Below are 27,710 nucleotides of genomic sequence, written 5' to 3'. Positions count from 1 at the left end.
TCTATATTTTTTGTTATCTTGGTGTCAGGAATCATCTCCGAAATGTTTTGAAACACCCTGTATATCATTTAATGGAATTAGAGAATTGCCGCTTTCAGGTTTGGCCTTTTTTCTCTGTGGAATGACCTATTTTTTGTCTAATTAACACATCTTTCTACGCTCCAAAATAAAATAATTTGGAAGTTTACTTTTTCTTTTGTGGTATAGAATATGGTTTCTTCATTTAAATTTCTGATACAAGAAATAATATGATAAGCTTACATGACCAGGATCTGAATCAGAGGCCCTTGATGTCAGAAACGAACATCCAGCCACTGAACTAACCCTGCCCTCAAAATTGAATCAACGACAAATTTAGTTTCCAAGATGTATGGCGCGTTTCATGTTTGAACAGTGTACAAATAACGAAGATGAAAGAGGGAAGCCATCTTGTCTTAATATAACTATCAAAAGACTTTGACATTATTCGTCGCAAATCATCTGTCGCTACTGTTTTTGTATGGGAAAGAAGCAGGGAGAATCGATTCAAGAGATTAATTAACAGTAAATACATGGTTCGTAATGAGAAAAAATAACCACCTTTCGTCGTATAAATCGATTTCCCTTTTTCTTTCTTTCTTCTTTTCGCTTTTTTTTTTTCATTATTTGCTCTTAATGAAGCTTTTGCCACTCGTGACACAGTCTGTGTATCTCCTAAAAATTATTATGCTGCTTTATACACTTATTCAAATTTATCTTATTGGACTAACTCTTAACTGTTGTCTCGTCCTATGAGTCGAATACATGACATACAGATAGTTACCAAAATAATGGAAACCACCAACAGAATGTAACTTAGCTGATTTAATACGTCATTGGACCACTTTTATCCGACTGTAGTTTGTGTTCGCAGCGGATTTGAAGCATATAACTTGTGAACGCTTTCCAGAAGGAATAGTGGACCATTTTTCGTACTGCAAACTCAGCTAGTAAACGTAATCCACTTTAGGAAGTCTACGATAGACTCGATGCATTAAAACTAAAAAGTAAAATTAAATGAAAATTCTAGTGTACGTCCTATGCTTGTGCCGTTCAGTCCGAAAGAGGATGGATGATTATTGAAATTAAATGATCGTGAACTAATTGTTGAAATAATAATGTGGAAGGAAACGGAAGACCTCCGAGAAACTCACGCACACGGTTTGGTCCACTTAAACTCATTTTACCAGGGATCGAATCAAGGTGTCAAGAGCAAGTTTTCCTTATCACTATCTCACTGTAATGTCTCTACTACGGATGGCCATTTCCGGAAAAATGATTTTCGGGTTTCCGGAAATCACATTTTCCGCTTTTGTGAAAAAATTTCCGTCTTCCGCATTTCCGGAAAATTTTCCGTCTTCCGTTTTCAGTTTTTCAGGAAAATATATTTTCCGTTTTTCCGGAAAATGTGGCCATTCCTAGTCTCTACTTTAAAAATGACATGTGAATTATTTTTCCTGCTCATGGCCGAGAAAGCAACTCACCAAAGATCGACAAAAGATAACATTAACAAGTACTGTATAGCATTCTGATAGATGGTTCCTTGAAAAACTGGAACTATAATACATTAAATTTCTTTAATATATATATTTTTTAATCCATTGTCAATACGTTTTCGTAGTGTTTCCCATACTGTTGGCCGAGAGAAATAAAGAACTTTGGTTTTCAGTAAATTTTAATTGTAAAGAATTTAAGTTCTTATTGAAAGTATTTTTGTGTGTTCTGGTTTCAAGTAGGAATTATTGTTTACAAAATGTTAGATTGAAAAAAAAAAAGAATCGCAAATCTCTATTTACCTTCAGTTACGCTACTTATGCATTCTAATTGGACGTATCTCCGGTCAACTGCAATATCATTTGCTGATCCTTCTTGCATCGCACTCTCGGCCACGAGCGTGAAAAATAAAAGTATTGTGCAACATAAAATTTATTGTCACATTTTAATTGATAAAGTGATTTGCAGAGAGACTGTTCATCTTCTCTGTTCAGAAAGTTCTGATTGTAAAAGAAGTTTATAAATACAACGTGTGTGAGTCTATGATTACAGCTCATGATTTTGGGCCCAAAAAGTCAGTTTGGTAATACTAAATAATCCTCAGAGTTATTCTGTCGTGTAGTGACAAATCGCAACATGAACAGAAATACAACAAATTATTCGTCAACCTGAAATGTGACAAGTTGTCAAATAACCGGAAATTATAAAGGAATCAATTTGGTAATTGGTATTGACTTTTATTGATGAATATCCAGACTACTTTAGTAAGAAAGCGAAAGAATCTTGTTGATGTGATTTGAGATTGCACTTTCAACAACAAGAAGATTTGAAGCTCAGAAATTCGATACCCTGATAAAGATTTTTTTTTTTTTTAGATTTTATAGAAGTTATAATACTAGTATTGTATCTATATTTGGAAAATAAAAAATAGAAACAAATGTTGATAAACTAACCTTCCAGAAATTAAATTAAGATATATTCACATCATATAATCCTGTCTGTGGAGGATCTGTTTCCGATCTATGCTATATATGATATATGAGTTTTGATTATCCGTCAGATCCGTGATAAGTTTTTCTTCTTCTCCCTCCCACCTCCGTCTATATGTACAGGGTTAACATAAATGATTTATTCGTTTTGAAAAGACTATATTTTGAAAAGTGTTACACGTACACACATAAAAGATATCTGAATAGAACCACAAACTCACCAGGTTTGTATTGTGTATTCTAAGTGGCAGCACGAGGGTGGGCACAATACGGGGCACCCCCTCATTGGCACATACCGCATCGCTGAATCGGGCGTACTTGTGAGAATGACCTAGCTTTGTTCTCCTGGCCTCCCAGATCTCCTGATTTAACGGTCCTGCGGCTTCTTCCTGTGGGGGTACGTTAAGGACCTAGTTTACGTACCCTCACTACCGCAATCCTTAGTCGAGCTGAAAGAACGCATCAGCGCTGCATTCCAGACGATTGACAGGACTATGCTACAAAATGTATGGAATGAGCTCGAGTATCGTCTGAACGTGTGTCGTGTCACCAAAGAGACACATATTGAACATTTGTAGAGGGCGTATAAACTTTGTGAGTTTGTGGTTCTTTTCATATCTTTCATGTGTGTATGTGTAATACTTTTGAAAATATAGCCTTTTCAAAACGAATCATTTATGCTAACCCTGTATATTATGCTTAACAGCTACATATAGTCGTAAACAAATCTTTACATGGAGCCAATTCTGCATATATTAGATGGAAGTGGGTTGATTATTTGATAGGTGGAATTTGACTCAACATCATTCTCTTCGATTACGTTCATACAATCTTCCCCTAATGATCAATTTTGAAGTAGGGAATACAAGTTCCTGGTTCGACCCAGGCCATGTGAGGTTATGATGAACGACAATGTTTCCATGAAATTCGTCGAAGTACTCCTACACTTCATTCCGCAAATTGTTTTTCTGTCCTTCGAACGTGAAATAAAAGCAAACATAGGAATGGCGAAAGAAGTCTTTAGAAGAAAGAAAATACTATTTTGTAGTACCTTGAATAAAGAGTTGAGAAAAAGACTCATAAAATGCTTTGTGTGTAGTATTGTATTGTATGGGTCAGAAACATGGACATTACGCAAAAGTGGTGAAAAGCGACTGGAAGCTTTCAAAATGTAGGCGTGGAGAAGAATGGAAATAATTAGCTGACTCAAGCGGAATGAAAGTGTGTTGGAAATGGAGGAGAAGAGAACAATTTTAGATATTATTAGGAAAAGGAACAAACTGATTGGGACATTGGCTAAGAAGGAAATGTACTATGAAGGACATGCTAGAGGGTATGTGGCAGGAAAGAGGGAGGGGGAGAAGGAGGCAACAGTTAAGGGTCTTCACCACAGCGAAATTAAACTACCGCTAATTTTAGAGTTTTTCTGTAATATCTTCAAAACAAATAAAAAATATTGGAAAAGCAGAAACGTAGTGAACTAGACAATACGATTTTGCATGTGATACCGTTACACAGTTCACCTATCTACTTTTGCTATGTCGCTATTTACAGAACCCGCAGAAAGTGCTAAATCTATCTACAGTTGCAAATCGAAAGCAGATAGATGAGTTGTGATAACAGTATCACATGCAAAATCGTATTGTCCAGTTCACTACGTTCCTGCTTTTCCAATATTTTTATTTATTTTGAAGATATTAAGGAAAAACACTAATATTAGCGGTAGTTTAATTTTGCTGTAGTGAAGACCCTTAATGGACGGTATCAAAACAGAGAAGTTGAAGAGGTTAGCTGAAGACCATGGAGGTTGAAAGCTTCTCAGTTGCAGCAAATGACCTGCCAATAATGGCCGAATATCTATGATGATGATTTCCATTTCATCTTCAGCGAGAATGTGAGCTTGTGGTGGCGTATTCGTGGATTATTCCGTTTCCTCTCACATTGTCATTCCACCAGTTCCTTCGTAATCAGAATCTTTCGTCAATCTTTAATCTCAAATTGATTCATTTAGCCTACAGGGCATAACGTGGAATATTCGATTAAAGATTTCACATATATATATTCTTTTTTCAGCTTGCAAGCCATCATGAACAAACTAAATATCCATTCAGTCCAGTAGTTTGAGAGAAAATATAGAGTGTCTGCAATCTTTACGTAGTTTGCTGTATCATACAGAGTTACGTTACTGAAAACTGGATTCGAATTTGTCAGTGTGTTCCACAGTGATGTATCGTACAGAGTTACGTTACCGAAAACTGGATTCGAATTTGTCAGTGTGTTCCACAGTGATGTATCGTACAGAGTTACGTTACCGAAAACTGGATTCGAATTTGTCAGTGTGTTCCACAGTGATGTATCGTACAGAGTTACGTTACCGAAAACTGGATTCGAATTTGTCAGTGTGTTCCACAGTGATGTATCGTACAGAGTTACGTTACCGAAAACTGGATTCGAATTTGTCAGTATTTCCACAGTGATGTATCGTACAGAGTTACGTTACCGAAAACTGGATTCGAATTTGTCAGTATTTCCACAGTGATGTATCGTACAGAGTTACGTTACCGTAAACTGGATTCGAATTTGTCAGTGTGTTCCACAGTGATGTATCGTACAGAGTTACGTTACCGAAAACTGGATTCGAATTTGTCAGTGTGTTCCAGAGTGATGTATCGTACAGAGTTACGTTACCGAAAACTGAATACGAATTTGTCAGTGTGTTCCACAGTGATGTATCGTACAGAGTTACATTACCGAAAACTGGATTCGAATTTGTCAATGTGTTCCGCAGTTATGTATCGTACAGACGTTACCATAAACTGGATTCGAATTTGTCAGCGTGTTCCACAGTGATGTATCGTACTGAGTTAAGTTACAGAAAACTAGATTCGAATTTGTCAGTGTGTTCCTCAGTGATGTATCGTACAGAGTTACGTTACATTAACTGGATTCGAATTTGTCAGTTTGTACTGCAGTGATGTATGCAGTGTTATTCTGAACAGTGTGCAGTGACGTATTTAGGATTTTGTTTCAGGGAGGGCTATGCACAACACGTGAATGAACACTTATATTTTTCCTTTTGGGTGCCGATACATTTTAATGAAGTTGTGCATAGGATATTCCAAATTTGTTTCAGGGGGCTTGATCACGATAGCCACTTCCCTAAATACGCCACTGACAGTGTGTATTTCGATCAGGTTTATATTAAAGGAAACTTAGTTCTGCTGGCCAAAATTTTTTTCTTTACAGTGCAACCCTTATTCATATTTACCCGTGTTTCTCTTTATTCAAATCTAGGAAATATTAAAGATGTATCACTATATTATTATTATTATTATTATTATTATTATTATTATTATTATTATTATTATTATTATTATTATTTGCGTTTTTTGGTGTGGGAGCTTGGTTAACTTCCTTCTACAGCACAGGGCCAATGCAAAAAGGGGTCCGAACCACTATTTGGGTTTGCATTTTTTTTAACACCCAAATTGAATCCCGGACCATGCACTTAGAGCTGCTGGCTCACAGGGGAGTATTACAAGTCTCAGGAACTTAGGATTACCTCCTTTCATCTGAAGAAATCCCGGACATATCGAGAGTTGAAGTTAAGTTAAAAAGATAGTCATGCAAAATAATGCATCCCTTTTACACACCCACACGCAAGGGTAGACTCTCAATATTAAAAACATATTATTTGTTATTAGCGTGACAAGGTAAAAGAGAGTAAGTGAGAAATTATACTTTTTAAAGAGAACAATCCTCTGCATTTGCTTTAAAAGGTTTTACGTTTTCTCCTTTGTGACTCTAGTTTATCGAAATTAAACATGTAAATAGGATGAAATTCAGTTACGTTAGACATACACATTATATGAAACATTACTAAAATGCTTACCTAGTAACTTCAAATATGATCTCAAAGCTCATATTAGTATATATAAAGTTAAATGCCGTTTAAGTTTGCTTATACTTAAAATGAATATTTTCTGTTACTTTTCGTAGTTTCAAGAAGCTAGGTTTTTTTCATTAAATAGTCATAAAACTCTGAGCAGTTTTAAGAAAAATTAACTTACACTGTATCTCTGCTTTTACAACTCTTAACATCTAGGCGATTGCAACTATCGGACCAAATATTTCCCATAATAGAAAAGACACATTCGGTAAAAGCATTACGTACGGGAATACAAATTACAAACCGAACCAACTTGTACAAGTTTGGCAGATTTTCATTTCCACATTTCTGAAACAAGAGATTTCACTTCGTTTCACATGGCCTATCTCTTTTCCTGCAGATGGTTTTAGCGAGACCTTTTATAACCGAAACAAATTCAGAGTACAGCGCATCCACATTTGTCTGTGTGGTCAAATTTAATTTAGTAATTGCTTGTAGATATGAAATGTAGATTTATAAATTTTCATATTCCCGGACATTTGGCGTCCGGAGTAGATATTGCTCCGGACGAATTGTTTAATTCCCGGAATGTCCGGGTCAAACCCGGACGGGTGGTAACCCTACAGGGACTTGGAAAATTCACTTTTTACGAAAACTCCATAGTATACATAATTCGTGGAGTCGGATCCTGACCTTCTGTTACGGTATAAATATGTTACCGTGCACCCTACTGAAAGTGCTAATAATAGTTTTTTTCTTAACAGTTAAAGATAAATGACGGAAGCTATAATATGTCTCAACGTAACTTAAATTATGTCAATTCTTGGTTTTATCTAATGTGCCATATGACCCTACCACGCCTTCATTTCTCCCGGTTTGTTTCATACTTCAATGATTGCTAAGTGATACATTTATTCCATCTTAAATCGTACAGTCGGATAGGCAGATAAATGCCACAAGTTACATTTAAAATTAAGCATGCGAAAAACTAAGTGATTGGACGATAGATGATCCATGTTTCTACCACATGAGTATAGTCAATAAAGAAAACAACGGGTCTTTTATAAATACCTTTCACTGTCCGTTGCTAGGATACATTAGCTCGCAGGGGGACCTGTGACAACCGGGTCATGGTTATTGATATGCACTTGGTAGCTTAACTAAAATGGGTCTTTTAATTGAAGGATGGTTGTCCTGGTAAGACGGTTCTGGGTTCGATTGGCGTTCCCGTCAGCTCCATAAAATCTTCTCAAGGTGTTTGTGCAGTTAGCATTTCTGTTTGTGACTCCTAACATATTTTTGAAGGTAGGAGCATTTTCCATGTTAAGATGAGACGAATATCCTGAAAAGTTAATATTATAGCTCTAAATAGAGAAATAAATTAGTATAAGCACTTTTTGTATGATAAAAAAGAACAAGATTTTAAAGAGTTCTGTGTATCAAGACTCTTATATATACAGAGTGTTTCAAAACAACATCGACAACGTTTGGGAGGTGATTCCTGACATCAAGATCAGACAAAAAAGTATAGACCAACCTGGGTGCAAATGCTTCCTTTTGGAGTTATAGGCTGCCGAAAATATGAAAAAATGAAATTTAAAGGTGCATAGCTCCAAAACTATGGGATCTACCGTAGTCGCGTCAAGACTTCACTTAGGAACAAGTATGCGCCTTATCCAAATATCCAAGTTTCAGAATCCTGCGGTACTTCCGCAACAATTTTTATAGAGTAGTTGGTGAGCACTTCAAATTATATGCCCATAGCCAAACTTCCTGTATAAAAATTGTTGCGTGAGTACCTTAGGATTCTGAAACATGTATTATTGGAAAGGGCACATATTAGTTTCGAAGTAAAAGCTTGACCCGACTACGGTAGGTCCTATAGTTTTGGAGCTATGAACCTTTAAAGTTCTTTTTTTTTTTTTCATGGCTTCAGCAGCGTATAGCTCCTAAAGGAAGCATTTGTGGTCTATACTTTTTTTTTTTTTTTTTTTTTTAATCTTATCTTGGTGTCAGGAATCACCTCCCAAACGTTGTCGGTGTTTTGAAACACCTTGTATGTACCATGTCCGTCCGCCTGGGAGACAACTTGTAGTAGGGTTGCCAACTTAATTTTGCAAATTTACAGATGAAAATGTATAAATACGCGTAAGAACATTTTAAGGCTTTTAATGTTAACTTCTAAACGTTGTTAGTTTCAGCAGTTTTATATCCAGATGTTAGGGGAATTCATTTCCTTTTCGAAAAAAAAATTCAAGATCTAAGTGTAGCTTGTAGGAGATGAATATTTTCTCCCACCTAGAGCTTTAGATTCTTCCCGAAATCTAGGAGACCGAATAAAGCTCTGGCTTTGGTGTCATTGATATGTGTGAGCAGTTCGTTATCACTACGAGAAGAGTACATTTTTTTATTACTATATGAATCAGCAAGTTAAGAACACATATTCTAATGAAAGAAAATGATAAATCAGTAATATTCAGTAGCTTAAAAAAAAATAATAATTTTCAACTATTTTCTCAACTGGAAATGCAATGTTGGATAATTTTGCTAATTGTCATTTCGTGTCACTCATACTTGTTTTATTATAGAGCATCAGCATTAGATGTTTAAGGAGCATTTCAAAAAGGTAATAAAAATGATTGCATTTACGAGGGAGCATCAAAAACAGTTTCAAAATTAGTTCCGTTTATAAAAAAGTACTTTATCTATGTTTACAATTTATCACCTTCAAACTAATCGCCTTACGCAGCAGTCCAGTCTTTCCAGGGTCTCTGTCACTCCTAAACTTGTCTCCGAAATCATCTTGCATAAGTGTGTAATTCACTTTGAGCGATTTCGCGCATGATTTCCAAAGGAGCCATATCTGATGAGTAGGGTGACTGCGGAAGTGAGACCTATCGTTTCTCGCGTATGAGAAACGACATTAGTGCCATCAAGCGCTGTCACAATAATTGTATCTCAACATGAGCTTTTAAGTTTCCAAGGCGGTGATCAAAGCTTGTACTAGATATTTTGATGAAATAGAAATTTAATCGTGTGTCGAAAAAAAAAAAAAAAGTGTTATGATTTGAATTTTTTTTCAGAAAATGCAAGGGAAACACAGATTTTTTTAAATGTTATAGCAAATAACATAATTTGTTTGACAAAAACAACTTCAGGGGTGTTCATAAATTAATGAATGGGTGTGTATATATACAGGGTGTTAATGAACTATACCGGCAAACTGTAGGACGTGATTCCTCACATCAAAATAAGCAAAAAGTTCATATGGACCTATTGCGTAAAGTGCAAAATTTCAGAGCTAGCGCTGTCCAAAATCGCGAAAAAGTTAAATTTCAACAGGCCCTATTTCGAATTTCAGAAACTGTGGACGGTGGTCCTTATCAGCTTAAAGGAAGACACGCATACACAATCCAAAAATGCATATTACATCAATTTTCACTGGATGTGCAGGGTATAATTCTCAAATATGCTCTTAATAGAGTTTTCAGATATACCCTGATTTCAAGGAGGGTCCAAAGTAGGCAGGTGGTAAGCCTTGACTACAATCGACATCCAGGACTTTGGAGGGCAATAGGAAGTGTTAGGAACCGGCAGCTCCATGTTTTCTTTTCTGTTCGGAATAACGTGTGATGCGATGTATTTCATCACAGTATATTTCACGTTTTCTTCACTTACAAGCATGAAAGAAAACATCGCAGCATGCCTTTTCCCGAATACGAGAGACCGTGCTGTTGACGATCCTTCACACTTCCGACATCGCGCCAAAGGATTCCGTCTTCACTGCTGTCAAGGCTTATCGTTTGCCTACTTTGGACCAATCATAAAGTCAGCGCATATCTCAAAATTCGGTTGATGACATGCCTGGGAATTTCACCTTGCAGGGAATACTCCGCACATCCATTGAACATTAATGAAATATATTTTTTTGGATTGTGTATGCGTGACTTCCTTTACGCTGATAAGGACCACTATTCCACGATTTCTCGAATTCGAAATAGGGCCTCTTGAAATTTGGCTTTTTCGCGATTTTGGACATCCCTAGTTCTGAAACTATGCACTTCTCCCCACAGGTCCATGGGAACTTTTTGACTGATTTTGATATGAGGAATCACCTCTTACAGTTTGTCGGTATAGTTCATTAACACCCTGTGTATATATATAATATGCATATGAGGTGTTCCGGATAAGTAAGGGCGAAGTCAGCAAAGTCTTGTTTAAAAAAATATGCATTTAAATTGCCTTTGTTTGGGCAAATTCAACAAAACCTTCCTTTGTCAATTATTCCTTTAGATAAGTATAAAAATTGCTTGTATTTGAGTTCGCCCTTACTACCAGAAACGCCTCCTTAATAATCCTATATATTTTACTTTAGGGTGCAAATCATCGAATTCTAGTGTATTTACTCATTTCTTTTTGTAAGGGTCAGTGTAGGGATATATATACTTTATTTGTACAGTCTGTTCAGAAGATGTTTACCGTTAATGACAAATTACTATAATTTATTTATAACTGATTGTTGTTTTTTTTCCGTTGTAGGTTATTGGTGAGCAGATGGAGTGGCTTTTGATCTCTCGTGACAGGACTCAGACACTACTTTGATTAAGTTTAAGCCAAGATATTTCGTATGCGTGTGTAAATATATATATGTGCGTCAATTACTTGAACTCGTTAACTTCTGGAGTAAAATCTTCAAAATGTGATACTTATTGTGATAGTGCGTGTAACTACTAACAACCTGACATAAAAACAAACGTAAGATTTAATCCAAGAAAATGGAAGAAAGTGAGTATTCTTTAGGGTCAGTGTAATTGATCATGTATGGTTATACAGACATGATGCCCCAACACTATGGCAGGAACCAACCCCGAATGCCTTCCTGTCAGGATGCCTACACACCAAGGAGGCCCGGTCCGTATCTTCCCGATACGGGACCACAGCAAGAGAGGGGGGATGAACAGTGCAGGGAGATGTTCCCCTCATACGATATGTCAGGTAATCATTCCACAGCTGCGTATATTCCAGGAAACATTCCGTCGGAAGGGACCAAGCCTAATATGTGGAATTCTCAGAACAGTTCTGATATGTTACCACCGTACAACAGCAATGTGCCATCGTATCCTCTTCCACCCAATCGAACCTCAGCGTCCAATAAACTGCCACAACCATACAATACTACTATGCAAGACTGCAAAGCGTTTACTGGTAGTTCTCATGCTCATTCAGGGGCTAATGTGCCTATCTCGTATCCGAATTCACATCACATACAGAGTGTCTCGAATTCCATGTTAAACTCGTACGGAGGCTGTCATTCGGAAAATCATACCTCAAATATGTATCATCCGCCATCAAATTTTAGGTATCCGTCGTCTTTAGCTACTAACATTCCTGGAAGTACAATGCAATCGGCATCGGAGTTTAGTAATTCAACCAAAGAAAACATGACAGGCTTTCCGCATTGGAGAGACTATACGAACGGACATCAACAACCGGATGAGACCCAAGTACCTGCAGCAGCGCCAACATATCCATTTCAGTGGCCACATTGTAACTCACATCTACAGGAGAGATATTCCCAGGTTCATAACACCTTTCGACCAATGGGATCGTCAATGATGTCACATCCAGCGAGAATGGATTTTATGAAAACTGGTAAAAGACACATGACTGGACACTGCATTAATGGTGCGCCGAATTCATGTCGATGGATGGAAGAAGCCCCGGGACCACAAGTTAAGAGTTTTCCTCCACATCCTGGAATGATGCATCCTAACATGCCAACTGCAGAAATGAGTCTCAAAGCTCCAAAGCCTACAAGCACCGAAGTCAATCATATGGTAGTTCATGATTCAAGCCATAGTGAAGTGATGATGCATGCAATTTGGGTGCAAAGGAAGAGTCAGCATGTTAGTAATTACATGAGAAGTGCAGATACGCAACCTGTTCCTAATCCGCAAGGGGAAACATCTCACCCCATGAACGTTCCAAGTTATCCATCCGACTTTGGATACTACAACAACTTCGGAGTCGGTGCAGACATTCCCAGTGGGACGTATGCGTGTAATAGATACACAGATATGTATAAAAATCCTATGCATTTGGGAAAATCTTCTAACTCCTTGTATGGATCTACAGACTCAGCCATGAATGTGTTAAATCATCCCCCTCTACCTCCACCACCTCCTCCGCCACCACCGCCTCCTCCACCCCCACCGTCTGAGTATAATACGTGCAAAAAGTTGACAGAAACCGTCCATGGCTCTCGTCCCTCAGTTCCACCAATGAATGTCAATAGGAGTTATACAATGCAGGAACAATACAGTGATGCAGGGAGTGGAGCGTGTTTCATGGCAAGAAGACGTTCAGAAGTAAGAACGTACGAGCATGCAGAGGGGAGTATGTGCATGGAAACACAACTTATGGCGTCTGTGAACTCCTATCCTCCTGGTAGAAACGACAATGACAATTTGTTTTATGGTAGTCACCATACGCAAGTCCCGAATATGTCACTGCGGGAGAGAATGGCAGGCGATAGTGCGTCATCTGTGCCGAAAAGTTCTATTCCATCAGGAATGCTTCATCCGGACAATAACTCAATGCTTACTGGAACGAATTGTCAAATGAACTCCAACAAAAGTTGTACGGGGGGACCAAGGCAAGATCAATGCGCAGTGCAAGACTTGCGACAATTCATAGCAACTTGGGATGAAGGCAGAGAAGGTACACCTGACATTGTTGCGAGTGAGTCCTCAAATAGGGATGTAACACAGGCTGGGAAAATCATAATTGATGACGCAAATGGACCAATATTCCTGATTAGTGGTGTGGTGGCGAAAGATGAGAATATACTTGATAATATATGTGAGAAATCAGTCAATCAAAATTCTACTGAGTCGGCTGTCATTCAGTTCTATCAAGAATTGAGAGCGGAGGAAAATAGTAATAATGTGCAAGCCGAAGTTAACAGCAGCAATATTGAGTGTCCTATAGTAATGGGTAACTCTGATAAACAACAAACCGGAAGTAGAAGTAGCCACTCAAGTCAGTCTGAGCTGATACTCGCTGATCAGTCAAATAGACAAAAAGAAGAGGGTGAAAAGAAAGTATCTGCTATGAAGAACGATGGACGTGATACTATGAAAGAAAAAGAAGACGAAGAAATACGTACACCAGCGGTTAATAGAACAAGCGTCATTGTGTCCAAATTAACAACTGAATCGAGAGATGTTTTAGAAACAGATAAATCAGTTGGGCATTCTGACGTTGAGCGGACTAGAAAAATAACTCGAAATGACCATATAAAAGATAAGACCAATCTTGACAAATCTTCAGCATTAGATAACTCACATAAGCATTCTGTCAACGATATTAGAAAGTCTTTAGATATTCTCAATAATAAACTTACGTCTTCTGAGTACAACAGAAATGAAAATTCTAATTTGTTGCGAATTTCAAATTTGATAGGAAATGAGAACAAAATTTCACGGATGGAGAAATCAAAGGAAAAGTCGCTGTTAAGCAACAAAGATAAATTAACAACACGAGACCAAAAATCCGATATTTTGTCCTTAAGTGATGAAGTGGCAGAGGATCTGTCGAGAAATGAGAGCGCGACTACAGGAAGTTCACCTTCACAGTCATGTGCGAAGGATATGCCAATCATTACTCCTTTAGATGATGACATAGAAACAGGAACAGAGGACGAAGTACCTTCATTCGGAATATTTGATTATTCAGCGTCAGGTACAGGTACTATCACAAATAATTCAAATGATAGTGATCAGAAGAAAGGCTCTCGAATGGAACTTTCCGATCATAAAACCAATCGGACAGATAATCTAAGCAATTCAACATCGTATGCAAAAATCTACGCTGAGCACGGGAGTGGTCGCAGCTCAAAATTGGACGTCGAGGCTTGTTCTGAAAGAAAGTGTGTGCCCTCAAAGGAGGATATCAGGGATGAAGGGAAATTATCTCCAATGAATATACAGGAGGACGAACCTCTGAAGTTGATAACTCGGGATGATGATGGGGATTCGCTGAAGAATACCATGCAATATGAAGAGAATAGCGAAGATAATACTGTTTCTAAAGAGGTCTTACAAACATTGTCAGATATAGCTCATACTTCTATCAGTGCTATGGAGACAAAAACCTCGACAACATTCAATGAAGCAGAAAGTGAAAAGCAGACTACTGAGGAACAAAAGACACAAAGCTTGAAAACTTCAGAGAGTTTGTCGGTATCAGATGATCAGTGCAATCTAGTGAAAAGTTCTCGCCGCGTCAGTACGAGTAAAACAAAGTCTTTGAAATCTAATAAAATAGATAGCATTCCAATAAATCAAGTAGTAAGCTATGACTTCACTTCTTCTTCAGAAGATTCTCAAGATTCAAGCGACTGTTTACCAATGGGGAATATCGAACAAGATACACTAAGCAATGAGATAAGAGAAATGAAATCTGAGATAAATATTGAATCTCCTTTTACTGATTCGGATATAACTGAAACTTCAATGTCTGAAAAAGAATCCTTACCAGCATCAATTGTTGAAGTTGCTTCGGAAAGTTTGAATAGCACACAACCTAAGAGTCCTAAAACAGAAGGGATATCTGATTCCGAGCTTAAACTAACAAGTGAATCTATTGATAAGGAGCTTGATCACAATACTAATATTTGTAACAGTCGATTCGATGAAGCACATTGCGAGAAACATAGTTACACAACGGAAAATAATTCCTCGTTATCATTTACGTCTCTGTATAACGAACCCAAAGTCAAAATTCCAATGAGCACTGCAAATTTCATACCAAGAACTCTGCAGATCAAAAAGAAGACTCCAGCAGTGAGAACAGTAGTTACAAACAGTATATGCAAAAATCCAGCAGAACAATGTAAAACCTATAGAAGTATGAAGGATGCTTTGATTTTTAAAAAGATTAAGAACGGCAATCCCTCTGCTGACATGAAACCTAAATTTTTGTTAACCCCTCTTTCACACCTTCAAGAGAGCAATGGGAATACAGTCGGCTTTCCGCAGGATGGTGTTCTGTCTGTTTCTAGTGAGGCAGATAGATCAGATGAGGAACAGCCAATGACGTACCATGATGATGATGAGACAACTGAGCGAGGTGTCCCAGCTCTAAAGAGCTTCATAGACTCAACTTTTTCTGATTCAGTAATCAATGATAATGGCTCGAATGAAACGACAGATCAGTCGAGTAAGAACAGTACAGATGATACAGTAGTAATAGGTAGTGATACTAAGAAAGAGGAAAGTGTAGATTATTCGGTAGTGAGTGATATTGATAGCAATAAATCCAGTATTCCGCAATCGAAGGGTAATGAAAATGTACTAAATGTAGAAGAAAACCTTAAACCTGAGCCAGAAGAGACAAGAAGTGAAGTCATTCGTCCAGAGTTAATGGAAAGTAAAGACGTTGAAAATAGCGTTGCTGTAGCGGAGAGAGAATCGGAACTAAATCCTGTAGAAACAGAAGTTGTGACTGAAGAGATCGTCGAAAGTGAACCTGGTTCAGTTGTGAAAGAAGAAGAAGAAGAATCAGGAGTCGAAGTAACATCCGAAAAAATCGTTGTACAACCTATGTCTGAAGATGAAAATTACCTGAAAGAGGACACGTCTGATATAAATAACTTAGAAGTTCATAACGTTAATGACGATGAGGAGACACAGATAGCTATTTATGTAGATTCAGAAACTATGCTACAATTGCAAGCAAATGACACCGAAGATGGTGAGGAAGGAAATATATTTCTTGCAGTTAGTCCATCATCACTGGACTTGCGAGAGACCAGTTCCTTAGAGATCAAACTGAGCGATTTTAACGAGGACCAACCCCACAGTGACGATGAAGAGATGAAATCAAATTTTGAAGAAAGTATAGCAGATGAGATCAATGATCAAGAGTATAATCCCACTACATATGACGATTTAAGTGACAAGGCATCTGCTCCGTTTGTAGATGATTCATATACTCAAGAGGTTTCACAAATTATAGCCGATAAATATTTACCCACCGCAGATGAAAGCAGTAGCAACATCTCAGATGAAATTACAATTCCATCTATTCAGGATAGCGATCGTGAAAGCAATGATTCATTCCGTACGTATGTTGATGAGTATGTCCCAGAAATAGGCAGTGAAATATTATTACATGATTTTTCTGATATTACTTCATTTCCCGTGCCTGTGCCTATTGGTAAAGACAAGGAAGTCTGCAGTGATGATAAAACAGAAACATTTTCAGAATATCCTATCAAAGATAAAGTTGTTTCAGATAGTATAGACACAGGTTTAACAGTAGGTAAAGGAGACAGTGAGGAGTCGTCACTTGAGGAAGAATCTGAGTTCGGAGAGAATAAACCAAATTCATACAAAAGCAAGAAGTTTCCAGTGGCCAAATTTCCAAAATCCGTTGATCTTCAACCAGACAAACTCGCAGGAACAATTGCAGCTGAAATAAGAAATTACATATCTAGTCCTATGTCTGGGCCAAATTCTACAACGGTCAATGAAGAGAAGTTGAAGAGTCAGCTAAGAGAAGTAATGAATACAAAAGCAGATCGTGAACGTTCCCTTGGGTCTTTCAAATTCCCACGACGAGGACGTGTCTCTGCGAGAGAAAGAAAACCAATCGCAGCAATTAAAATAAAAGTTCAAATAGAAAGAAATTCTCAGTCCAACGAGTGTTCACAAACGACTCAACCACAGTCAGCTGAATTAACCAAAAAATCGGACGGTCAAGAAGAAAAAGTCGATTCGTCTAAACCTATAAATGTTCCAAAACAGAGTACAAACTCAAATAAACCAAATACGAAGGAAAAAATAAGTTGCAAAAAAGAGGAATTAGTGAGGCAAAATGATGAGAGGAGAACTCAAAATGAGAAAAAGATTGACAAATTGAACTCAAACTCATCAACTGATAAGAAACTAAATAAAAATGAATCATATGGATGTAAAATTAAGATAAAAAATGAAGGAGGCGTGTACAAAAGTACCATTATGGAAGAAATTCCTCTACCTAGAAACCCAAAAGAGCATCTTAATAAAGAAGCGAGTAATTTGAAAACTCTGCCAATATCTAGCAGTGCAAGTACCACCCTTGATAGTAGTAATGGTAAAAAAATTAACGATACTGTCCGTGGTGAAAGTAAGTTAATTCTAGATCTTAAGAAAAATCCGAAATCAAGTAAATGGTTTAATCCTAAGCAAGTTATAGGAAAGACTACTGAATCACAAAATAAATTAGGGGAATCTATGAATAGAGAACCCACTACGGAAACTCGGAAGCAAGTGGATCAGAAGAAGAAGTTAGTTATTCAAACGATAAGCGACGAGGATTCCCAGTCGTCTACATCAGATGAGGGAGAAAGTTGGAAATGGTTAAAAAATAAACCACCAAAGCCTATTCGTGAAATTTCAACTAATAATTCAAGTTCAGTTCAATCTAGTATGGTAGCATCTACTAGTAAAGATTACCAGACCAATGCTTATCAATCAGTGAAAAGTAATGCTATGGACCTCATAAGTGAGTATCAATCAGACGACAGTGAAGAGGAACAGGCTAAATCGGATGAGAAACAACTTAAAGAAAGTGAAAACGAAGAGGATCCTAGCGTTTCTTCATTGGATACCGATGACAAAGAAGCAGAACAATCATCTGAAGAACAGTCAGAGGAAACTGTTGAAGAGCTTGATCAGGAAGGGACTTCCGATTTAGCAACTCATGACGAGACAAGAACTATTCAACTAAAACCAACGCTCATGCTTGTGAAGGAAAATGAAAATACTCATGTTGTTGTAGGCGATGAAGGAAACGCTAGTTTATCATCTGAAACTCTAGATGATGATCAATCAGTTGCATCTACCATCGAAGAAAATCGAAGTATGTACTCCCTCGAAGAAGGAAGTAAAGAGTCCTCAAAATCTGAAACTGAATCAGACGGCGAAATATACTTTTCACCTAAACGTTCTCATACGTTCCTGAGCCCACATGCAGTTGACCTGTCAGAAAAGAGTGAAGAATCGGACAAAAGTGATACAGAGACTCAAGTGCTGAAAAGCAATGATGATTCTGAAGACAGAGCAATTGATAAAGTGGAAGAAAATATTGCTGTCAGAACAGATAGATTAAAAGTGGAATCAAGAAGGCTTTCCGATACAATCAAGTCTCTCTCTGAAGAAATTCATGAAGTAGATTTTGAATATATGTTAACTGAAAGTAACACAGATGAAGGGCCCATGGAAGAAAAACATCTTCCCAATGACAATATGGAAGTTACAGAAAGCAGCAGTCAGTCTTTGGAATTGAATGAAGCAACTACTCCCCATAGTTTTACAGAAATTGCTTCAGTCAAAGAACAGGATCAGATTATAGAAGTACCAATAACTAAACTTCAAGAAGATATTGAGACAAACACTGACGATTATAATCACATTGTATCAGAGGAAAATAATACAAGCGAAGACACAGTTACGGAAGGTATTCTCGAAAGCACCAATAGAAGTGCTGAAATTACGTTGGAATCGCATTCAAATAACCAAACGGAAATAAATATTACAGAAAGAGTCAGTGATAAGGAATCTGAAAAGCTCAATGATGAATTTGAAAACAAGGATGCTCTTACAGAACCCCATTCAATAGGTAATCGAAATATTCTTTCGGAAAATGAAAGGACCAGAACATCTGAAGAATCAAATGACTCCATAGATAACTCTGTAGAAAATGATGGGAATAATACTTCTAATTTTAATGAGACGAGTGACGCAACACTCACAGAAAACAAATGCGAAGAGCAGATGCTTCAATCAAATCAAGATGGTGAGAAGAGAACCGAGAACACAGAAGTGACACCGGCATTATCCGCAAGTCATCGTATATCGCCAGATGAACATACCCGTTGTCATGACAACCCATTAACAGATGATAGTAATGAAATCAAATCACAAACACAAGAGCAAGCTCCACCAAATATAATCGAAGATTATCATGAGAAAGTGCTTAGTCCACAACTACCCGAAGACGGATCTGTAGAAGTGGGTAAAGACGCATGTGGTGAAAGCACAATAATTCAAATAAGAGATAATGAAAAAGTTCGGCGTAACGTAACCCTTTGCGATCAAGAAAAGGAGGTGAAAACAGAGAAGCAAGAATTAGAAAGTTATAGTTTCGATAAAACATTATCGTGTAAAATTGAAGACACTGATGGGAACTCGACGGTTCAACAGCAACCAAATGAAGAAATAGTTGAAGCACCTGACGGAGAGAGTTCGTCCGAAAATTGTCCCATCCAGGTTGAAGATGGCGAAAACAAATCTGAGATGGAAGCTGCAATTAACATTGATTCCAATACGAGTATACAAGCTTTAAACTTAAGTGTTACCAAATCGAACACAGACGAACTTCATTCCAGAGTTGTTTCAGTAAATATGCCTCAAGAAAGCAATAAATTACATTCGCTTTCATCTGAAGTTTCTTCGGAAGTATCGTTAGAAAGCGATAAATTACATTTGCCTACACCTGTAATCTCTTCGGAAATATCGTTAGTAAAAATAGAAACTAAAAGCCACGACACAACCGACATCAAGACAGTTGAGAAGACGGACTTGGAACGCCCAACAGAAAAAGCGGAAAACAATGAGTTATCGAGCGTTAAATTGTTGGATGAAAATGGAGATAACATCGAAGATTATATCATTGATCGTCCGCCTCCATTGATAGAGTGTTTTCCTGACGAAATGGACGAAATTGAAAGCGTTAGCGGCTATGTTACTAATGAAGTGTCTTCTACATTAGGTGAAAATACTAACAATGTACAAGTAGAAATTCAAGATTGGCGTGAAAACATTAAATTGGCGCAAAGTTCTCAACAATTTGAGGATATAAAAGTCACTCACCAACCTTATCCATTAATAATTGATGAACGCCGTAGATCAAATACAGAAACGGAACGCAGTGAATCATTTAACCTACCTAAGCTTGAACGTCATTCTCCCGAAGATAACTCCCATATCAAGACTCAGAATGAGGATGAAACAATGGAACCTATAGACACCATTTGTAGAGAAGTAGCTGCACAAAAGTCTATTAAGTTTGAAGAGGTTGACATAACTGAAACACGTTCTTCTGATAATAAAACTAATCCAGTGATTCCAGTAAACTTGAAGTCATGCAATGTCTACTGCTATAAGAAGAGAAGCAAGCACGAAAGGCAGGCACTAAATCTAAAATATGTTAAACCATTTAGTAAAAAATGGTTTCAAAGTAAACAGAGATTATCACTGAGCAGGAAATTAAAAGAGCTTAAATCTAAGAAATGTAAAATTCCTCGAAACTTCGTAAACGTAGTAAGAAAGTATTTCACGCGAAGGAGAATTGATACGTCTTCCTCAAAGAAATATCATACCCTACTTGTAGTCAATAATCTCCAAGAACTGAATAAAACTGAAGAAAGATTCTCAGGTAGCTCAACACAGAATATTGATACCTCTCTCGAACAAACTCACAAAGAAGATTTGTCACCAACTAATGAGAATCCACATGAGATACTTCTTCCGAGTCATGTAACATCCAGGAAACAGCTATCCTTAGAAGATTTAAAAGCTGTTATTCCAAAAGATCCACCCAGTGAAAATGCTGCAAAACCGATTACTATTCAGCATAAAATATCCAGTGCTGAAAGTAAAACCATAGAACAAGTGCCAATTGATACAATACAGCCAAAAGAAACTGACGAGACTATATCTGCAATTAACAAAGAAGAGAAATCAGATATGAGCGTCTCAGAAATTTCGAAATTGTGTCAGAAGGAAGGACAACAAACACAAAGTTCTCACAAACCGGGCTATTCAAACGATGCAATGAAAGAAAGTGAACGCATATTAAGGTTATGTTTAAATGGAACCAATTCAGAAAGATTAAAGACAGCAAGAGAATTGGCACAAACTCTCAAGAAACAATTAACGTTTTATAAATGTCCAAATTGCAACAAATTTAAGAAAATAGATAGTAAATCTCTTTCTGATATAAAATCTCTCCAGAAACGTGTTCAAGCATCTATTCAGTCGAGTGATCCAAATAGCACCGTTTTCAAAATCCTATCTCAGGTACCATCGGTTGACAGTTGGTCAATTAGCATAAAAAAGAAGCAAATGATCTCGTCGCTTAGTAAGCTTTCGCCTGAAAGATCCTCACTAATTGATAAACCTTTAGCTAGAAAAACTAGAGACAAAGAAACTGGAAACGATTCCACTAACGGAAAGGTTGATGACGAAACTGAAAACGTTACGATGGATCGGTATGGAACACATTCTGAACAAATTGAGAATATTGCTGACAAAACAGAATTAAATGAGCACAAATCCTCAGTACATGATGAAATTGAAATTAAAAGAGCAGACGAATGTCAAACAAAAATATTATCCAATGTACCATTAGGAGAAACTAGGACAGATACTGAGAAGACATGGGTCAGTGTAGGAGGACCTTCATCAAAAAGGAAGCGGGAAAATGCAGAAGTTTCGGATGTTAATTTATCAATCAGCAGAAAAGAAAGAAAGCAATCTGAAGATGAGAAAGATTTTGCAACGATTGAAGAGCCTAGTGCTAATATCAAAGACTCTCTTGAAATAGTAGGTAATAATTTTCATGATGTCTCTAAAGATACACAATTATTTTCGAGCTCCGAATCAGAAGTGACAGCTCTTGAATCGAGTACAATGAAGGAACTCAATGAAAAGAAATCATTCCAAAGCAATTCCTATGATGTCTCTAAAGATACAAAATTTTCAAGCCCTGAATCAGAAGTGACATCTTTTGAATCTAATAGAATAGAGGAATTGAACGAGAAAGAACCAGTCCAAGAAAACTCCTGTAATACCTCTAAAGATACAAAATTGTTTTCAGGCTCTGAATCAGAAGTGACAGATTTTGAATCAAATACAGTAGAGAAATTGAGTGATAAAGAACCAGTCCAAGAAATCTCCTGTAATACCTCTAAAGATACAAAATTACTTACAGGCTCTGAATCAGAAGAGGTAACTTTCGAATCTAGTACAGTGGAGAAAGAATCAGTCCAAAGAAATTCCTGTGATATCCCTAAAAATACACAATTATGTTCAAATTCTGATTCAGACGTATCAGCTTTTGAATCAAGTGCAATGACGGAACTTAATGAAAAAGAAACAATCCAAGGAAATGCCATTGCTGTCTCTAAAGATACAAAATTGTGCTCAAGCTCTGAATCAGAAGTGACAACTTTTGAATCGAGTACAGTGACGGAACTTAGTGAAAAAGAAACAGTCCAAGGGAATTCCCATGATGTCTCTAAAGATACAAAATTGTGTTCAATCTCGGAGACAGAAGTGACAACTTTTGAATCGAGTACAGTGACGGAACTTAATGAAAAGGAAACAACCCAAGGGAATTCCCGTGATGTCTCTAAAGATACAAAATTGTGTTCAATCTCGGAGTCAGAAGTGACAACTTTTGAATCGAGTGCAGTAACGGAACTTAGTGAAAAAGAAACAGTCCAAGAAAGTTTCCCTCATGTCTGTAAAGATACAAAATTGTGTTCAATCTCGGAGACAGAAGTGACAACTTTTGAATCGAGTGCAGTGACGGAACTTAATGAAAAGGAAACAACCCAAGGGAATTCCCGTGATGTCTCTAAAGATACAAAATTGTGTTCAATCTCGGAGACAGAAGTGACAACTTTTGAATCGAGTACAATGACGGAACTTAATGAAAAAGAAACAGTCCAAGGGAATTCCCATGATGTCTCAAAAGATACAAAATTGTGTTTAATCTCGGAGACAGAAGTGACAACTTTTGAATCGAGTACAATGACGGAACTTAATGAAAAAGAAACAGTCCAAGGGAATTCCCATGATGTCTCTAAAGATACAAAATTGTGTTCAAGCTCTGAATCAAAAGTGACACCTTTTGAATCGAGCACAGTAACGGAACTTAATGAAAAAGATATAGTCCAAGGAAAATCCTCTCATGTCTCTAAAGATACAAAATTGTGTTCAATCTCCGAGTCAGAAGTGACAACGTTTGAATCGAGTACAGTGATGGAACTTAATGAAAAAGGAACAGTGCAAGGGAATTCCCATGATGTCTCTAAAGATACAATATTGTGTTCAGGCTCTGAATCAAAAGTGACACCTTTTGAATCGAGCACAGTAACGGAACTTAATGAAAAAGATATAGTCCAAGGAAAATCCTCTCATGTCTCTAAAGATACAAAATTGTGTTCAATCTCCGAGTCAGAAGTGACAACGTTTGAATCGAATACGGCTGAGAAACTAAACGAGAAAGAACCAGTCCAAGAGAATTCATCTTCTATAAACCCAGAATCAAAACCAGATCATGAAACTTGTGTTATGGAAAAAGGTATTGATATCTTAGAACGGAATTCTTTAGAAAATGCTACATTAACTTCTCAAATATACATTAAAAGTAATGAAATTTCTAGCAAAGAAGAATCTGTGAAACAGAATGAAAATGAAAAGCAGGATTATAAAGATCGGCAGGAAGAACATAAAGAAATAGAAAGTCTGTCAGCATCTTCAGCCCCATCGGAAGAAGTGAACTTAGTTGTATTAACTGAAGCACATGATATCACTAAGTGTGAAGAACAAGAAAAAGTGCTGGTTGAAAGTGAAACTGTTGATAGAAAAAAGAATTCACAAAAGCAACTAAAACGAAAATATTCCACAGATTCTGATGATGATAATGAAAAACCAGCAAAATTTCTACATTCAGCACGAAATTCAAGTTCTCAAAATTTTCATGATTCACGCCTTGATGAAATACCAACAGATATTGAATTTGTAGCAGTGAAGACAACTGATGATATTACAGAAGATAAAAAGAGTGATCAATCAGAAAATTTAGAAACCGTTCAAGAAAATGTAGCGGAGCCTAAAATTGATAACCTAAGCGAGGAATCATCGTTTAACAATAGAGATATTGAAAGATTGAAAAATCCCTCTGAATTTGCAGAAAGGAAAAGAAAGTCAAGTAATGATACTGAAGAAGATGAAATCGAGCCCAAAAGAGTAAAACTAGGCAATAGTGACGATTTCCATAGCTCACAGAAACTTGCTGAACAAGAAATTTCATCAACTGTTGTAGACAGCGAAATGAACCAAAAAAATAATGAAATCATAGAAGATGAGATATTGAATGAAGTAGGCCAGTTCGATCTTGTGGAAGAAATCGAAGAATGTTCTAATGCTTTCTCAGCAAATGAAGAAGAGACGGTAATAGAGCTTGAAAGTGACAATGAAGACACAATTGTGCAACAAGTAACGAACGAAGAAAATCTTGTTCAAAACATTCCACATAGTAATACAATCTCAGAACAGGAAATATGTGAATCACAGGAAAATGATGATATCGAAATAATTGACCTTGAAACAACTACGGAAGAAGTATCAGGGTCTCATCTAGAGACAAATGATAACGATAATGAAGATGATGATGATGATGATGATGAGGTTCAGATAATCGGTTACTCATCGCCAAATAACATAATGAATCGAATTCGAGATAGTTCACAAGCTCTAGCAATGGGAAGCCCTACCGAGTATGAAAGCTATGGTATAAATATAGAAAGATCTGAGGTAACCAGTACTATGAATCCAGAAAGCTGTGCACAAGATGATACGTACATTGAAATGACTGATTCTGCAAAATTAGAAACGCAAGAAGAGAATTTAGATCTCCAAAATACTAAAGATACTTCCGATAGTTTAGTGGAACAGGAAAACCAGGTAGATCTTGAAACGCCTGAAGATTCCATTTACGAATCAAGAATCGATCAAAATAATGAGGTTTCGAATGTTCTTTCGAGTGAAGATCAACAAAGTTGTCTGCAGCATGAAGTAGAATCGGAGAAAGTGACCATTAGTGAAAGTTGTGACCCAATAGTTGATGAAAGCTTGAATGAAGAGAATAGTACCTCGTTGACCAATGACGAAAAAGCGGAAGCCATATCCGCTGAAAGGGAAGTCGAAGTGCAAGATATAGAAGTAACCACTTCCCCACCAGAAATTCTTACGTCACGTGATAATGAAGATAGGCCTACTGAAATTGAAGTAATTGATATTAGCCATTCTGAAGGTGATGTAAATGAGGTGGAAACAGTAGGTACAGTTAAGGAAGCCATAATCACAAGCAGTACTTCGTTAGATAACGAAGAAGATGATACTGCGAAATTTAGCGCCGACATAGAAAGTGATACAAAGACCTCCACCGATAGAGCCTTAGAAATTAATGTTTGTGAACCTGGTGTTAACAAGGAAGAGAACCGTGACACTATTGAAAGCACTAAGTATTCAGAGGAAAGTGTAACGTCACCAAAAGAAATTGCAGTAGAAGTTGACAATACAGGTGTTGTTGAGTGTGGGGAAGACTTAACCGATAACACCGTGAAAACTTCAGATGTTGTAGAGGAAAACATAGCATCAAACGATATTACAAATGTAGCCGTGCAAGATACCGATACCAAAGAGATAGAAATAAATCTTGTTAAGGAAAAGTTCAGCTGTAATAACACGATAGTAGAGAAGGTACCTCAAAAGAACACTGAATCACATATAGAAAGCAATGTTCATGAAGCTTCTACGAACTTACCTGATATTCCGACCAATCAGCCAAAAGAAAATCGAAGCAAAACTCAAGACCAGTACAGCGTTGTGGGTGGCTGGGAAAAGTTCGGATCCAAAAGAAGTATTTTTGATCCTGATTTAGATGTGAACAGTTACGAGAAGCTCAGCAGACAGATTATTACAGAAACTCTGAATGAGCCAACACCAGTGTTGCCTTTAGCAGAAACCGTTGTAGGTACGAAACCAGACTTCGTATATAGCGGAAGCGATACAGGCTTTAATCAAAGTGTAGATACAGACAGCGCTCCAGTTTATGAGGAGTTACGCCCGAAGGAATCAAATATTCCAAGATCTCAAGTGGATTATCCTAAAGACGATGCTATCATACGTCATCTCGGGTTACGTTACGTTGGTGAGAAACCGTATGATGCAGGTTTGGGAGTAGGATTTACCGACGTGCCTCGATCTAATTTCAGTGGGAGTGCAGGTCACCTTCAAGGAACATCAGCATCTGTGAACGAATGGATGCAGTCAGTTAACTCTTGTAGTGATAGACGAATGCCTCTAATTTCAGAGGCTAGCACCGATGTCAGTGAGAGTTCTATGGATGAAATGCATCAGTATAGAGACCCTGAATGGAATTTAGGCATACAGCATTTAAGTCATACAGAGGTTCCTGACTGTCCTGAGGAAGCCAAGAAAATATTGCCACGGGTGATTATACGAAAAACTAATGGTACGAACTACCGAAGCTTCTTACGAGACTCGTGCTCTTCGGATCAAGATTATAACATGGAAGTAGAAAACCTTGAAAGCGAGCATGACTACAACATTGATTCCTCCACAGCAGTGGCGTATGGCCAGGCGGAAGGTGAGATCTCAAATGCAAGTAGTTACAAACCAGAGATCGTCTCCCCGTTCGGAGACGTGAAGAGTCCCAAGTGGCAGCCTGTGGTACGTATTCAGAGAAATATAAAGATTGATGAGCTGGCTTCAAGAATGGCGCACAAGAGACAGAAGATAATGGATTACATGTTCGAGGAAGCGGAAGCCGAGCGGATAAGGACAAAACACAGAAAACATGGACGCTTGAAAATGAAGTTCCACCGAAATAAGCAGGAGATGCCGTGGGACGTATACAAATATCGGTGAGTACATACTTTCTCTTCTTTCGCATTGATAAATTTGATCCCTGATCGTTAAAACTAAATATGATTATATGCAGATATCTTGTGTTCATTCTGAGGTCTTTTTGCGTAATACTGACGTAAGTCTTGTTACCAGAAGATCGATTCCGAAACTGATTAACGTTTTCATTGGTTTAATTTATCTTGGATAAAATTGCATATAGAACATGTCAGTAGAGACTAAATAAAAAGTAGCTTTTCCTCACTCCTTGCACAGGCAGTGCAGTGAAAATCAGAGCAGATAAATATGTACAGCCGTATTTTTATAGAACCTGGTTACTCACTTCTCTTTTAAAAGAGCTGTATTTCTTCTACAAGCTGAATTTTAAACACGCATTTTGCCCTTTTTCAGATCGTTACAACGAGCGCAGTTAAAATATTCCCCTACATTTGTTAAACAGAAGCTTAATACTACCTTGTGATGCGGAAAAAAGAAATCTATAAATTGACATTTAAAAAGTATTTAATTTAATATTTTGAGATTGAATTTTTT

The 27,710-nt window shown here is 37.3% G+C and overlaps 1 protein-coding gene across 1 annotated transcript in view; it reads left to right on the top strand.

Moving 5' to 3' along the window:
• Positions 1-27,710, top strand: part of LOC145683797 (uncharacterized) — a 148,986-nt gene that overhangs the window by 73,584 nt on the left and 47,692 nt on the right. The window contains exon 2 of the mRNA XM_081755382.1: positions 10,930-27,178. Coding sequence (XP_081611508.1) covers positions 11,208-27,178 — 15,971 coding nt within the window. The 5' untranslated portion in view covers positions 10,930-11,207. The remainder of the gene's footprint in view (positions 1-10,929; positions 27,179-27,710) is intronic.

Source organism: Thermobia domestica, chromosome 1, assembly GCF_964235325.1.
Source record: "Thermobia domestica chromosome 1, izTheDome1.hap1.1, whole genome shotgun sequence".
Classification (NCBI taxonomy): domain Eukaryota; kingdom Metazoa; phylum Arthropoda; class Insecta; order Zygentoma; family Lepismatidae; genus Thermobia; species Thermobia domestica.
This window is presented reverse-complemented; position numbering and strand designations above follow the sequence as displayed.